Source organism: Giraffa tippelskirchi, chromosome 1 (assembly GCF_054371585.1).
Source record: "Giraffa tippelskirchi isolate mGirTip1 chromosome 1, T2T-mGirTip1v1.2.pri, whole genome shotgun sequence".
Lineage (NCBI taxonomy): Eukaryota > Metazoa > Chordata > Mammalia > Artiodactyla > Giraffidae > Giraffa > Giraffa tippelskirchi.
Genome location: NC_137275.1, coordinates 67,789,667 through 67,806,536, shown reverse-complemented (window position 1 = coordinate 67,806,536; position 16,870 = coordinate 67,789,667). Strand labels below are relative to the sequence as shown.

Genomic DNA, 16,870 nt, shown 5'->3' with positions numbered 1-16,870 from the left:
TCTATGTTAATTTCATGATTATAATTATTATAAATTGATTTAAATAATTGTCATATGCATAAGACACTAGCCATTTTCCTTCATTATTTCATAAAGGAATATAAAGGCTTATAATACACCCATTAGATAGGGACTAATATGGAAAGGAACAAAATTAAAATTGGAAAGGAAATTAAGATGTCCATTGTGCCATTATTTATAATATCAAAAACAGAAAATGTGTTTAGCTATGATGGAATGATTAAATATAATGGTACTGCTCATCAAACAGAATACTGTACAACTGTTAAAATATACTGGCAAATCATTTTTAACCCTGTGAGTCACAGTAAAAAATGAACTTACATAATATTAATTGAGAAAAGTAGATTTTTAAAGTCTATATATGTATAATATAACCTCAACTATAAGAAATTCGATGTTCTGAGACAAAGTACTGAACAGCACGTTACACACTCGGTAACAGTAGTTATCTCTAGGTGATAGGCTGATAGGCAATTTTACTATTTTTTTTTGATACCTTTTCCAAATGTTACCCCTTGAGTCTGTACAATCTTTATAACGGGAAAGATGACTACTTATCTATTCTTCAGTTTCCGTATCTGTAAAATGGGGATGATAATACATAATATCCACTTCCTAGGATTGTTCTGGTAATTAAATGAGAAAATACTTGCAAAACCTTGGCACAGTACCCATCATATGGAAGCACTCAAAAAATAGCAGGTTTATTTTCTTCTTTTGTTTTAAAGAAAGTATAGTGTGATTTAGCACATGAAATTTTACTTTTTCCTCTGAGTATAATTTGCAGGAAATGCTAACATTTCTAAGAGTTGGTGAGATAATAAGGGAAAAAGAATAAAACTTTTGCATATTCTGCTCTGCAAAGCAATGATGCCAATGCTATAGTCTGTATAAAAGGATTCAGGGTAGCCACGAAAGCAACCAGAAATTACAAACAAATAACGCATGCACACACCAAATATAACACCACACACACAAAGACACACAATCAGTGTAGAATTTCAGCATCTGGGCAGGCAATAGAAACAATCTGTTTCTCTTTGTTACCAAATCTAAGCCCCTTCTGAAATCATCTCATATGTTAAAAAGTAAAAAACAAAATAGGATAAAATCTGTATTCGAATATTTCCTTTAGTAAAAGGTAGTAATGGTTTGAGCCAATGTGCCTACAGTTTACATATGCTTCCATTTTGAACCCAACATTATGGATTCCTCATTCTATGTACAGTAAAATCCATACCTAGGTCTGCATAGTTAGACTTGAAAAATTGCTTGCGTCCACAAAAGTACAGCTCGAAGTCAGTTTCATTCGACCTGCGCAAAGTGTATCCATTTTCAAGAGCAGCAAAAGCATCACAGGTATAACGGTAGGTAATGAAACCATAGCTGTCTCTGCAACAGACAAAGAGGAAAAGTTCAAAGCCAGTGAGGAAGTATTAGCATATATGACTGTAACCCTTTCCACTTTGGAGAGTTCGCTGGTGCCAGCCTCTGAACCACTGCATCCATTTATCAGTGTGATTGTCCTGTCAAGCCGCTAAATACTTATTTCTGGGACAGGAAATCTCAACTAGAAAGATTAATAAATAGGGATGAAAGAAAATAAATAAGGTTCTGAACTCAACATGTCATCTGTCAAAGCATTCCCATCCTGGTAATCTTATGGCCATAATTTTTTACATATGTCAGCTTCTAAACAAGAAATAATCTTGAAGATTCTCACCCATCATCCCGCAGATTTACTGTGCACTCCTCAATTTCACCAAAAACTTCAAAACGGTCCCTCAGTTCTGTCCGTGTTGTGTCAGGTCTGATTTTACCAACATAAATCACACGGCGCTCTTCCTGGAGGGGGAAGTGAGAAGAGACTCGCTAGTTCTGAAGATAGGAAAGACATTGATGCCAGAACCATTTATGAAGGCACAATCATGCATAACAGGAACCCCCATGGCATGCCAATTAAAGCAAAATACACTCTAAAACTTAACAGAAGACTATGCTTGAACCAAATTTTACTTTGCATTTCTCCAGTTTCACTCGCTGCACCTCATTCTCTTCTATCTTTTCTGTCTCTGTTCCTTTGCAACATGAAATTTAATGTATTATTAAAAAAATATGTGTAATGTGGTCTTTTTATCACTAAAGAGCTGAATAATATCTATTAAATATTTTAACAATTGTGACTCCACTATTAATCTTCAAAACTGGTAAGAAACTGACCTGGTTTGCAAAACCATTTAATTTCTCCTTAACTCAGAATTATAATAATAAAATGCGTGCATTTTTTAATTTCTATTGACAAATAAGTTATGTACATTACTGTATAATTTTAAGGTGTACAGCATAATAGTTTGATGTACAAATCTTGATATCCCTCAAAATATTGATTCTTAAACTCTAGTATATACATAAATTACCTGGGGGGCTTATTAAAATGCAAATTATTGGGGTTTATTCCAGCTATATTAAAAAAAAATTGGAAAATAGTGTTCAGTGATCTTTATTTTTAACAAGTATATCCCAGTGTCTCTGATACAGGTGGTCCAAAGACAATAATTTTAACAATACAGTTTTAAAATATAGGCCATTTTAAGCCATGGGTCTCCAAAGAATAAGAGCTATAAAAGAGGCTATAAATTTCACTTTGCCAGTGAATCTTATTTTAGGAACAGATGTGAAAGTTGTGGCCTAATTTTCACAAATGGAGTCAATATCATCATAATCTTAAAGTCAACAACAATTTATAACCTGCAAAACACGTGAAAAATATTTTATAGCCTGAGATGGATCCATTTTTGAAGAACAAGAACACATTCTCAGTGTAAGATATAATCCTATATTTCTTATTCCAAGAAGATAAGGCCAAAGATGAACATGTCTCTCAAAACTGAAAAAAAGATTTTTCAAGAATGTAAGAAGTTAATACGAATGTCCTTACCAACTAGCCTGTACATCTATCGATGACAAAAAAGAATGAAATGAACTTGCAGTTGGAGAGATTTAAGTTAGATGGAGGCAGAAACTAGGAATCATAGGACTAAGGCACAGATTTAGCTTGCCTAAGAGTTTTCTCTGGATGTGCTTAGGATATGTTGTCTTAGGTGCTAAAAAAGAAGTCATTTAGGCTTAAGGCAAAGAGTATCCTATGTTATTTACTGAATGCATGTCCTTTTCATGTGTCCAATATTTAGCAAAAGACCTGGCAAAGAGAGAACAATCAATAAATGCTTGTGAAATACAACTGAACAATTCACAGATATCCTTCCAGGTGATTTGATCATCCATGTCTCATCTCCTTTCACCATATGCAGAAATCATATTTTCATTTTCATCAGGGAAATTACTCTGAGCTTCAGATTCGAATAACCAACTACCTATTTGACATCTCAGGTTGGATGTCACCTAGGCACCTCAACATTACCCAAACCAAACTCTCCTATTGATCCTCTTCTGACTGGGTCTTCCCTGCAATGTTCTTGTACCAGTGAAGTTAACACCATCCATCCAGTTAACCAGGACAAAAACCCAAGGGCCTTCCTTAATTCTCCCCACTTAGTCCCCTCCTCACATCCAATCACTCCTTAAGTACTGTGGATTTTTACTTCCTAAATCTGCTCCTTTGATCTCATCTCCCCTAAATCAAGCTGCCAGCATGTCCTTCTGAACTAATATAACAGCCTCTTAATTTGGATCCTGTGTCTGCTGTTTACCCTCCTCCAATTTTTTTGTTCACTTCAGCCAGAATAGTTTTTACTAAGAGAACAGGATCATGCCAATTAAGATCTAAAACATTTTCAATGCTTTCTCACAACATTTAGGGAAAGACTTAAATCATTAACAGAATCTACCAGGTCCTTCTGTCTGGATCTGGGATCTGGATCTGTCTCCATCTTGGGCTTCAGTCCCCACACCTTATTCTTTCCTTTCCTCTATTTTGAGCCACACTGATCTTCTATCAGTCCCTAATATATACTGTGCTCCTTCCTTTCCTAAGGCCTTTGCATAAGGTGCTTCTCTGCTACTTGGAATATCCTTTCCACACTGCCCCTCCCTCCTCTCCATCAACATACACACATACTGTCTAGAATTACAGTGAATTCAACAATTGTTTCCTTTTTGAGACCTCAGATGAGGTTTAGTTCCTATTATAAGCTGCTCTAATAAAACAGTCTACTTCTCCTTTGTAGTTCTGTGCTATTGTTTAGTCACTACCTCTTTTGTGACCCCACGGGCTGTAGCTCACAAGGCTCCTCTGTCCATGGAATTTTCCAGGCAAGAATACTGGAGTGGGTGGCCATTACCTTGTCTAGAGGATCTTTCCAACCCAAGGATCAAATCCACCAATCTAGGTGGATTCTTTACTACTAAGCAATGTGGGGAGCCCCTTGTGCCCAATTTTAATTAAATATTAATAGCTTATTTAGTGCTCAATGTCTTCAATGTCTATATCCCCCTACAATGAAAACTTTATGAAAGCAGTGACCATATCAGTCCTATCGACTCCTTATTTTAAGAGTACACAAAACAAGAATCTTCTTAATGCATATTTGTTGAAAAATCAGTTGATAGCCGACTAATCATTTTCAAGACCTAGCTCCATACCCTTCATTACATCAAAGGTGCCCAAGTGTGGCCCTTACTCTCTGAGAGTCTCTAAGACAATGGAGAATGAAAACCAGGTTTGGCGCTTTTATCATAGGAAAAACTTTACCCAGGTAACTCATCTGGGTGTACTAACAAAGGTTTCCATGATTTGTTTTACAGAGTTAAGTGTAAGGACTCCCTTTTTTCACTCTGCTGAAGCAACTGGTAAAACACAATTCCTTTGACAGCAGCTATTGAGCCTACATAACTGACCAGATGAAGTACAGCAGGCAGAGTGGGCTGCCCAATTCACTTCCATGTAGATTGTATGTCTCAGCTGAAGGCTGTGATTGTGTTGTTGCAGAGTACCCAGCACATCCTGGAGGTCAATAAATATAAAGGGAGACACCCCGGGGCAATGCTGTACACTTGAACAAGGGAATCATCACATTACATTCCATTCTATTTATGCAGCCAGCTCCCTCCAAACAGCCAAACTTGATGGGACTGTTATCTAAACTTCCTGGCGCCTGCTGGCATGAGTGTTATGCACTGTTTTTTTTTTTTTTTTTTAATGAACATTTTTAGGAAGGTTACTACTGTATAGAGGAAAAGGAGGGAGAAATGTAGAAGAGAGCGAAAAAAACTTGAACCATCATAAAGAAATCGCTCAGTTACCATTATAGGAATACACACAGCCTATGTTCGTATTCAAGGAAATTCAAAGTTAAAGAGAAAATCGACCATATGCATGTCCATATGCAGACATATCGGGATAGTCTCTGAATTGCTTCTTTATACGAAACTATATGCAACAATAATCCCACAAAGAAAATAAACCAGAGGACCTTTTATATCAGATACTGATACATTTCTGTGGTAAAAAGAAGACACAACCTAGATAGGAGAGACAGAAATAGAAATAGCTGGTCCACAATCCCTTAAAATCACCTATTTGACTGTCAATCTCTTTTTATATAACACAGGAATGGGACCACGTCTTGTTACCTTACAAAGATCAGAGACTGAATACATGTTGAAATTCTCATTTGAGAAAATGATTAGAGTGTTTGGTTTCTTAGTATTAAAAAATGAAATTAAAAGGCATCTGAAAGTCTAAAAAGCAAAGATAAAAATCTTCCCAAGACTGGCCAAAATGTCTAGCAAAGAATCGATTATTTTTAACATGTTACAGTTTTATTAGACAGATGAATAGATTCCATATCTTTAAAAAACCTTAACATTTGCAGCCAATTTTTCAAGACATTAATTTCTAAACAGGAGATGAAAGGAAAAGAAATCAAAATGCCTAATAACATTTCCAACTTCTTAAAGGCTTGGAGGAACTCTAAACCTTTGGAAAAAGCTCCTTGAAAAATGATTTTCAGACCAGTTTTCACTATCAAGGAGGATGGGACGTTTATCAAGTATCTTTTAGCTTTAAGTTTTACAAAAGCTAGTTTGCCGATGGGGTGGATAATAAAATTTAAGATTTGTGTTGCATTAACATGTATAGTAAATCCTCATTATATTAAGACAGGGGATAAATAAAAAAAATGACTGAATTAACTGACCTTGCAGTATCAAAATCTCCATCAGAAAGAGTGTAGAGCTGCCTAGTTAGCTGGGGAAAACATACGGCAGTTGTTTCTCATCAAAAAATTAGCAATTCTTGGTAAAAAGGGTTTGACTAACAAGAAAAGGAAGTTAGTATTGAGATTAACATTTACTGAATTCTAACAGATGCCAAAGTATTGTGCTTCAGTAAGTGCCTACTACTGTCTAAAGTTGGATAAATTTGAATAAATCCAGATTAGTCTTAGCTAGAACATGGACGCAATCTAGATATCCATCAACAGATGAATGGATAAAGATGTTGTGGTATATATACATAATGGAATATTACTCAGCTGTAAAAAGGAATGCATTTGAGTCAGTTCTAATGAGGTGGATGAACCTAGAGCCTATTATACAGAGTGAAGTAAGTCAGAAAGAGAAAGATAAATATTGTATACTAATGCATATATACAGAATAAATCTTCTGTATTTGCAGGGCAGAATTTATTTGCAGGGCAGCAATAGAGAAACAGACATATAGAATAGACTTATGGACATGGGGAGAGGGGAGAAGAGGGTGAGATGTATGGAGAGAGTAACATGGAAACTTACATTACCACATGTAAAATAGATAGCCAATGGGAATTTGCTGTATGTCTCAGGAAACTCAAACAGGGGCTCTGTATCAACCTAGAGGGGTGGGATGGGGAGAGAGGTGGGAGGGAGGTTCAAAAGGGAGGGGATATATGTATACCTATGGCTGATTCATATTGAGGTTTGACAGAAAACGATAAAATTCTGTAAAGCGATTATCCTTCAATTAAAAAATAAATAAATTAAAAAAAAATCTAGATTAGTCTCCTTAAGAGCTAATACACAAAAGGAGCTAAGATGCAAGTAAACACCATGATGAGTCAGAAAACATGAAAACTATAGACTCAGAGCACATGTAACTACTTTTGATAAAACTGAAAATTTCTAAATAGTGCATTTATACTCATAATATAACATATTCACCCATATGGAACAGCTCTTGAAAAGGCCTGAACAGAAAACGACATTATTTTCCCCAAAAAGAATAACTATGAGAAATTAGACAACTATTTTATTTTTTCATTTGGAAGAAGCTGATAATTTTCAGGGATGAGCCTCTGTTTCTGGCTCCTAGGCTGCATACTGACCAATGGAGAAGAGAAAAGAAATGGCATAGTCATTGCCCACGCACATCTGGTTTTGGTTTTAAGCAACTGAGCCATTTCATAATGTTTAGATTTGCCCTTTAAATTAACATCCTATTTTCATGTGTTCTGGCAGGAAACTGTAGAGATTGCAAATGGAGTTGGACTTAGAACTCCAAGAGAAATTAGAGCAGTGACAGTTTAGACATTAAATACTAAATTCTGGCTTGCAGAGTTCCAATATAACCTGAATTATTTCAAGCCTGTGAGACTGAGAAAAGCAGAGGATGAACTAGTTTTTTAGACCATTTAGATGAAAACTGGAGGAAAGCAGCAACTTACACAATGACAACATTCAACCACAACATATGATTCTGTGTTATTAATTACTAATTATTAGTCTTTTCTTAGCTGTCTGATTTGGTACACTGAAGTTGGTCTGAATAAAGACTTTTGGACACATATACAGTAAAAAGCTGATAGATGACCTACACTATCTCCTTCTTATGGAACTAAAGAAAAAAAGTCAATTGGGACCACAAGACAAGAAAGCAAAGGTTAACTTTGTAAAATACCTATTACATGATTGTAACATTTTTTTCATTTCCTTCCGGAGTCTCTGTTTTGCTCATCCTCTGATTATAAAATTGATCTGAATTAATGAATAAATCAGCATTCCACCCAAGATATTCCAAATGTAGTTTGCTATTCATTCATGACTTTAAGAGTGTCTCAGAAATCTGAATGAAAATCACCTACATGACCAACTTAGGCAAACTGTCCTAATTCCTTGAACTGTTTCATGAATAAGTTTTCAATATAATCTAGCCAAATGAGTCAAATATCATTGCCTTTATCTCCATGTTCAACTCCATAAAAATACATTTTGCAAATGCATTATGGCACAAGAAAGCAGATCATTTTGAGGAAGGAAATCAGAAAAACTTCCTAAGGGTAACCTCATTAAACAGTTCCACTGTGTCTTCAAGATATTATTCAAAATCTTCATGATGACTTACGAGACCCTTCAAGTATCTGGCTACCAGGGAGCCCCCCAGACTCAACTCCTGCCTCTCCTGTACTCTAGCGTTATAATTAAATGACTAGCAGTTTCCCAAAATATCTTGCTCTTTTCCAGAGACTTAGTATGAGCTAAAGTATCTGCCTAGAATAGTTATTTGCAATAAAAATATAATGTACCATATGTAATTTTTAAATTTTCTGAGGCACATTTTTAAAAATGTAAAAAGAAACAAATTTAATTTTAATAATGTATTTTACTTGGCTCAGTACAGCCAAAATATTATTGTTTCAACTTGTCATTGACATAAAAAGTATTAATGAAGTATTTTAAACTCTTTTTTTTGGTACTGTCTTCAAAATTCAATCACACAGTGCATTTAAATTTGGGACTAGCTTAATTAGCCTCCTGGCTGACAGCTACCACATTGGACAGCTCGCATGGAAAGAACCTTTGCCCTCTCCTCCCTTTAGATTTCAAATAAATCTCACCCTCTCTAGGGATGACCTCCCTCATTCCCAGGGCTGGGTGCCCACCCGTATGCCACTTTAGTACCTTAGATACATTCTCTACGACAGCAATGAACACATCGCGTATCTTTACCAGTCAGTGGACTTGAAGCTCCCTAAGATGTGGGGATGAAGTCTTACCTAATTTTATATCCCAGGTACCTAACAAATGTCTCTCACATAGTCATGTGTTTTCACTTATATTTACAGAAATACCATCTAATTGTCCAACCGGTTAACTGGTTTAACAGTTAAGTGCCAAATCTTTATATTAATCTCTTACTATCTGTGGGTCACTGTGCTAGTAAATAATTTCTATGTCTTAGCTTTTTCAAAACAAAAATAAAAACCTCAAAGCCAAAATTCTCACAAACATCTAGTTAATTATAATGACTTAATATATGTCAAGTTGACATTTGCACTATAATAGTCTTCTTTCAAAGGGAATTGATACAGATTGTCTTAGTCAAAGGATTAACCTAGGAACTTGTTAACATCTGTGACACCAAGGAAAGGCAGGGTGGTATCTTCTTCCAAACTGAGGCTAGTGACCTCAAGAATGCTTTTGGCTCTGGCATCTATGGAATATAGAGTATATTATAGACGAATCACAGTATTGATCTATTTGCAAAGAGCCAAACTAGCAAAAGGAGCCCTCCTTCCCTTTCTTCACCCCAGTAAGTATTTGGCATTACATTATCTTTGGAAGGAATAATAAAAGCACATGCCATTTATCTATATTTATCTACTCAGCTTTGGTTATAGCTGTGTTACATTTTGTGCAAATGAGCAAACATATGATACAATAATTTCTCTCTTTAGTGTCACTCTTCTGGGAAGACACATGAAGAGTTTCATCAAATATGAATTTGAAAACACTGAAATAGCTATTGACTTACATGCTTACTCAACATGACTGTCTTTGGTATATATGAACTGTAATGTGCCATATTACAAGGCTTTGTAAACTATATGGCACTCCGTAAATGTGAGTTGTTATAGTTATTGAACAGGCTATTAATTAAAAACAGCAAAATTAGAAAAGCTGAATTTTCCATTTTCATTCATCTTGTTAAATGTTAACTAATGATACTCTGGTAGATTGTAATATTACAGCTAATTTGAAAGTTGAGAAAAATGAGGGAAAGTGCTATAATTTTCACAAGGCCTTTAATTCGGTCTTAGGTAGATTCAAAGTTAAGTGGCAGCAAAGCCCTAGACCTTTAGCCTAAATATTCAATTACTTCTCCCTTCTTTCTCCTTGAGTGCCTGAGTTAACAAACCTCTCAGTTAACCTTTTTCCTCCAGCTGATAACTGTTGGCCAATGCTTGATTTGGACTTTATTAGTCAGCTCTTTTATGTAGGTTTTTCAAGAATTTTTGATGGTTGTGGGTTGTATTAAAGGTACCATATCCATATAACCTTTATAGTTAAAAATCATTTCCCTAAGCCCTGGTTAGCTTGTATGCAAGATGTATCAAAAGCTGATCTTCACTGAAATGATACTTAGCAGCTAACAGACAGCAGACGCAATGAACAAAAACAGTGCCATTTCTGATGGTTGAGCCATGGCTTACTGGAGCACCAGGTTGTGAAAGTTCTCAAGGCTCTATTGGGGCTCAGTGGGAAAGAGTTCCTTAATCAACTAGGAATGTCTGCCTGGGACAAGTACTGGATGCTGACAATTGGAGGACCCAGGTTTTGCCTTCTAAGGTCGGACAAACAGAATGAACTTGACTCCTATATTCTAGATCCTCATCCCAAAGGGTCAGTAGTGTCTATGTATCAAGTAAACACAATATCCTACAGTAAGTGGTGCTGAAATCCATGATAGGTTATTGAAAAGTAGCTCATAAGAAATGTGGATGTCTGAGGTGCTGACCCAGCACAAGGAAGAAGTAGGGACTTAGCAAATCTTTCTCTACCACTGCCTTTAAATCTTACTCAAACACAGTCTCTCCATGGACAACTCAACCTTCACATCTACCAAAAAGATGAAACCATCCAGCGACACCTCCTCATTTTCCACTCAGAGCAAAAAGCAGTAGAGAACAGTATAAAGAACTCATCCTCTAGGTCAATGGGACCAGTATACATCTCTCCTCCTTCTATTTTAGAAACAAAAGTCAAAAGCAATAACGAGATTCCAGTTGAGTGAACAACAGGTAGTATGGAGGAGAAATACATGGACTTATTTTGTTTTCCAATAATCAGCGTTAAGAGGGATTGAGGTATCAGGGATGCTAAAGCCAAAAGTCTGAGTACTGCATATTCTAACAGCATCCTTACCATATTTTCTAATCTATGCCCATCACATCCCCCCAAAAAGAGAGAGAGAGAGAAAAAAAATAAACCCTTCCGTAAAATGAAAGTAAGCTGCAGGCTGCTTACAATTGCCTTCTGCCTCTGCCTCTCCCTCTGCTTGGCCCTTTCAGATTCCCGCTTCTCATACTCTCTGCGGTATTCTTCCCTCTTGAGCCTTTCGTGCTGGTATTCCTCGTAGCTGTCATACCTGAGAAACATAACTTCATCATTAAGTCAACCACCTCCATTTGCATGAGCAAAATGAATCATAAACTAGGGAGGGGGCAGGGTTTTTGGAAAACATTTTGTCATTTCCTTGAGGGATAAGAGGCACGGAGGGAAATGAACGTGCATCATTACCTGGGCCGCCGGCTATGGGGTGATCTTGAACATGATCTCGCGCACAGGGGCGAATTTCGGTGTGTGCGGTGTCTGCAGTGGCCTGACTCATAGTAGTAGCAAGATCTGAGAGAGAGGAGGAAAAACAAAAAAGGGCATTTGCAACTGCCAGCGAACCCCAGTTTATCGGCATGACTGAGTAGCCCCTGGAATTCTGTCTTAACATAAACCGGCTTTCAGTTCCCAACTACTAGTGAGATTTCCCAGTGACAGTGTGTGAACCTCTAGTCAGTTTAGCGGTCTGGGAGTGGTGACATGTTCTCTTGCAACATCTCTTATGGATGTGACTGCCGAATGCCAGCCTGGTACACTGTCAGCTTTATCTTGCATGGATCTCAACTATTCTGCACAGGGCAGCTCTCCAGGTAATGGAAAAAGTTAGATGAGCAAGTTTCTTAAAGATTGCTCTCTCTAGTCTGACTGGCTCATGTGCTGTGCTCAATGAGGACAGATTTAAGAGAAGATGGGGAAGAATGTATGGGTAACAACAATCTCCTTAGTTCTGGTAGCACCAGGGACGTGTTGTTGAGGGGCTGGGCTGCCTGTGGGTTTTGAATGCTGTTTTCTTTTTTTTTTAATTCCTGGGGATACCTTATCTTTGAATGGGTTTTGACAAGGTTTACCTTGAAGAAGATCTACTGCCTGGGGACCTTGATCTTGACCTGGAATATGGTGATCGAGAACACGACCTGTGTCGAGAAAAGGACCTTGAACGAGAGCGCATCCTTTGGGGTCTTTGAGAAAATAAAGATTTGGGTGGTGACACGGAATCTCTACATGGAGAGTTAAAAGAAGAACAAGAAGGCGACACATCGAACAATGAATAGGACTGCGTGCCATCCCAAGGGGAGTTCAGTTTATCACTTTCATCTTCGCTGTCATCAAACAGGCCATCCATGGCTAGTCCTGAATTTATAAACATAGGTAGTTTGGAGAATTGTTCCTTACTGAAATCACTGTCCCTCAGTTCACTGGTCTTGTCTGCTTTGTCGTCAAAAACAGCTTGACTGGGATGACCGAAGTGCTTGTTCAGCTCGGCTCGGATTTCCTGGTCTTGGAGCTGTTTTCTGGTGCTGCTGGGAGAGACCTGTCTGCTCACCTCTGCGGTCTCTCTCAGGGAGCACGGGTCGGAATCCGTGGAAGAGTGTATCTGCCCCGGCCCGTTGGAGGAGGGGGCATCTTTATTTTCTAGTTGTCTGGAGTCGTGGAGCTCCTGTGATGTACTAATGAGTATTTCCCTTTTGGAATTAATTGACTGACAATAGTCATGGTCACCAAACAGCCGAAGACTGGGCCGTTTGGCCTTCCTTTCCTCGTGTCCACTGGTGAGCACAGAGGTCTTGCTGAGCTGTGCATACAGCTCAGACTGCTCGGGCCCCTTCTTGGTGGAATTACTGCCTTGTGTACCAGAAGACTCACTGTACCGGGCCTTCTTGGATGGTGGAGGTACCACAGTCTTGCAAGAGGGCTTCAGCTTTGGAGAAGCCCTGAAAGGGTTATCTTGGTTGGCTTTATGAGGAGGAGTTGTGGGTGGAGTTAGGCCTAAGATAATAAAAGAAAACAAAAAAACAAAAAAAACGAGGAGAGAGACAGAGAAGGAAAAGAGACAGAATGTTGTTAAATGCCAGGATACGTTTTTCTTACTTCCCTGAGATTTCAGTCAATGGTTAAAACTCATCGAAAAACAAAGGAAACTAAATTCCTGATAAGACCTGAAAAAGTGACTCTGTCCCCGGAAGCCTCTGTCACCAAGGAAAGACAGATATACATTGCAAAACCACAGTGAAAGCCCTGATATTTTGTATTTCAAACGCCAACGCTAACAGATCTTGCTTCCCAGGAAACATGAATGCATCACCACCAGGCAGAACCAAAGTTCAGGTTCACAAGGGTATCCAGTCATCTGTGTTATGGAAAATGAATGCAGTGGTACTCAAGGGACTCAGTGAACGGCTTTGGCCATGTTTGTCTGCAAAGAACGCTGGGGAGGATGCAAGGGGGTTAGGAATTTTTGTACAGTGAAAGATATCTACCTGTGGTGCCAAAGAGTTAGGCAACTTAAAAAAAAAAAAAAAAAGATGGGATGGCAGCAAATGTGGGGCAGGGTGGGGATGACATAGGCAACTTCAAAGCAAGTTCAGTAAAATATGGTCTGCGAAGGCAGGGCACCAGACAACTCTACAACCTGACAGCAATGATTCTTTGTCTCCACAGTTCATTAACTTAGTAAACCATGGCTAATGTAGGTATAATACATTCTTGTAAGCATAACTAATACATTCTGTCTAAAATATGGTTCTGCAACAGAAACCTAAGTGAATAGTAACACTAAATATTGCAGTGCCGGCAGACCATTTTATTTGGAGCAGCACGTCGGGGTGGATTATGAGGTTGAAGGACTGAAACGAATTCAAGCTTTGGCAACTAGCTAATTAAAAAAAAAAATGAAAAAAACAATGGAAGAAGGGTGGGGAGGGCATCTGTAAATTGTTGCCTTTCCTGCTTTTCTACAGAAGGACAGAAAATTCCATCAGAAGTCATGGTGGGAGACTATGTGAAGGCTGGTTGGCTCTGTCACTTTCACCCCAAATAAGTCCTACTCAGCCCTTTCTGCCCAGGAAGAAGAATTGTGGAATGGCTGCAGAGTTGAAGGAACTTTGAAGAAGGGCAGGCTGCAGTTCAAATAACTTTATGCTTACAAGGGAACATTTTAGTTTACAATACACTTTTTATTTAGGAGGATGGGTGAATGCTATTCAGCAAAAAAGAACTTCAAGTCTGCTAAGAAGCCTGGGGTGAGACTTAAGGCAACTGCACATTTCAAGGAAAATTCTACCTTGCTGGAAAAAAAAAATGTGTGTGTGTATATATATATATATATACACACACAAGTAGGTCACAGACAGCCACATGAAGTTTTGGTATGAACAAGAAGACACTTCCTCTCTCCCCTACTTCACAAGAAAGAGAGGAAATTAATATTTTCCTTAAAACGGAATATTTTTACACCAACATTTGGTAATATTTATCATACATAGCTAATTCTCCCCAAATGAGGGAAAGACATGAACAAAAATACAAAGAGGTTTGATTTTGGAAATCTATCCCAGTTCAGAAAGACAGGGAAATGCAAACACAAAGAGAAGCAAACACTGCTCTTCCTTTGTGACACATCTGAGTCTCAGAAGTCTTCCCTTTATTAGCAGCCTACCGTATGCCTGCTCCCCCTACTCTTTGCTTAGAGATAATAGAGAGGTCACATTACTGAATGAAGCTCACCCTTCTTGTGTTCTCTCTTTATAGACAAGTTTATCTTTTACTCAATCTAAAGAAATTCCTATATGGCCAATTTTCTCTCTTCCTTCCCCTCCTCCACCTCCTCCTTCTACTTCCCTTCCTTCTATCTTCTCCTCCTCTTGCTTTTCTTTCTTTCTTTCTTTCCCTATCTATCTCCCTCCCCTCTCTCTTCTTGTTCCCTATACCCTTTGCACTGCCACATACATATACACTGATTTCTGTTAATACTACATGCTCTTCTGCCTTCAATTACCACTACAACAAATTTAAAGATACCAGTTCTCAGCAAAGAAATGACAAGACCTCAAATATTTCTCATAGGAAGCTAAGATGCTCAAAGAAATAATGATGAATAATCTCTCTTTACTGAGTAAGTAACAGTCAAATATTCCAAATGACATAGCCCTTGAATTAGGGGAAATGACATTCAACATCCTCAAATACAACTCCATAAATCTTTTCATGATAGTCTGAATTGGGGTAATTTTTACTTTTCTAATAATTTACTGCCAGGATCACTCACTTATCAGATATTGCTATATTTTCATGCTTATCTCTTTCTGAACGTGAATTATATCTTGTCTCTTCAAATAGATTAGCAGCTCTCAGAGGAAATGTTGCTTGGGCTTATTTTTGCAAAATGTTTCACTCGTTTTTATTTTTCTAGATCCTCCTTTACTCGTAGGTGTTCCATTTCAGTGGCCCAAGGATCACTTGGGAAGCTGGTCAAATATTTTTAATGACACGGTTCACAGACCACTTATGGAGAGCCACTGTCCTGTCGTGTCTGTGTGGCACGTTGCCTTGATCTCAGGTAGATGTATTTTGACTGACACTGTAGACTTAAAAAAGAAACCCCAAACTTCAGAAACACCAAATTAGGCCACTATTAAAGAGAGACTAGACCTAAAAATAGCTCAGCTATCTAGGGATTTTAAATATAGAAATTCTTTTTCCTCTTGAACATTTGAAACCCTTGCCCTAGTACCTAAGCTCATTATCGCTTAAATAACTGATTCTCAAGTTGCTCTTGGGAGTGCCGACACCCTGAGTAGTTTCTTAGAGTTAAAAACAAAGCCTTTCACGTCCTTCACATTTTCGATGGACCGTGGCAATTAAATAGACATTCACTGAGGACCTACCATGTGCCAAATAGCCTACCAAATGCTGGCATTTCCGGGATTCAGCCCTCAGGACTTCATAAAGAGATTACACTTTAAAATCTGCAGTAAGTACATGTTCTTGTGTATCTCCTTAAAATTTACAGAAACACCATAAGATAACCAGATAGACCTTATGAGTGAAAATATCAGGGCTGGTAAGTTTCGATTGGCACTGCTCATTAAAACAAACATAATACTCGCTTAGTTGATGGAAGTTATTTTTGGATTAGTTGTAGGTGGACAGGAAAAAAATAATTCAGATCATTTCCTAAACTTTTTACTTTTAACTGAAAACTTCTTTAATTCAAGGAGAATATCTCAAAGCAAGACTGAGACATTTTGAGGGTCACAAGAGTTCATGGGACCAGAGTCTCATTGAAAATCTATTTCCAGATAAGAGTTCCTGAGATCCAGAGCAAAACAAAACAAAGTGAAGCAAAAGTGTCAGAAGTATTTTTTGATTCTTCTAATGTGATGTCCAAAATTTAGGAGCCATGGATAGGACAGGGAACCCTTTGCTGCTCCTGAACTAATTTGATTTCTCTAACCCCATCTCCTCCATCCAGAAGGTTCTCCCTTATGGTAGGAGGGCAGTCAATACTCAATTCCTCAATGCCACTACCCCTGTCAACTTCCCACTAATCGCCAGACTCTCAATTTCATCCCACAAGCCTAAATCAACAGTGCTAATGCCTCCCATAACCTCCGGATTATTTCCTGTGTGTTGATTTTCTGGAGAATGTGTACATTTTGGTGTTGACAGTACAAGGTATATTCCATGCTCTCTCTTGAACTTAGCAGGTTTTGATAGATTTATGTGAGGACAGATGGCC

At 38.0% G+C, this 16,870-nt stretch overlaps 1 protein-coding gene across 11 annotated transcripts in view; it reads right to left on the bottom strand.

The window, feature by feature from the left end:
* The window catches only part of PPARGC1A (PPARG coactivator 1 alpha), a 391,629-nt gene that overhangs the window by 9,472 nt on the left and 365,287 nt on the right, over nucleotides 1-16,870 (bottom strand). For all 11 annotated transcript variants that reach the window (XR_014069868.1, XM_081545341.1, XM_081545078.1 and 8 more), the window contains 5 exons: nucleotides 12,201-13,119; nucleotides 11,539-11,643; nucleotides 11,266-11,386; nucleotides 1,748-1,869; nucleotides 1,265-1,416 (listed from right to left, as the gene is read on the bottom strand). Coding sequence is in view for 10 of the 11 variants with exons in the window: in XM_081545341.1 (XP_081401467.1) it covers nucleotides 1,265-1,416; nucleotides 1,748-1,869; nucleotides 11,266-11,386; nucleotides 11,539-11,643; nucleotides 12,201-13,119 (1,419 nt within the window). In the remaining variant the exon portion in view is untranslated. The remainder of the gene's footprint in view (nucleotides 1-1,264; nucleotides 1,417-1,747; nucleotides 1,870-11,265; nucleotides 11,387-11,538; nucleotides 11,644-12,200; nucleotides 13,120-16,870) is intronic.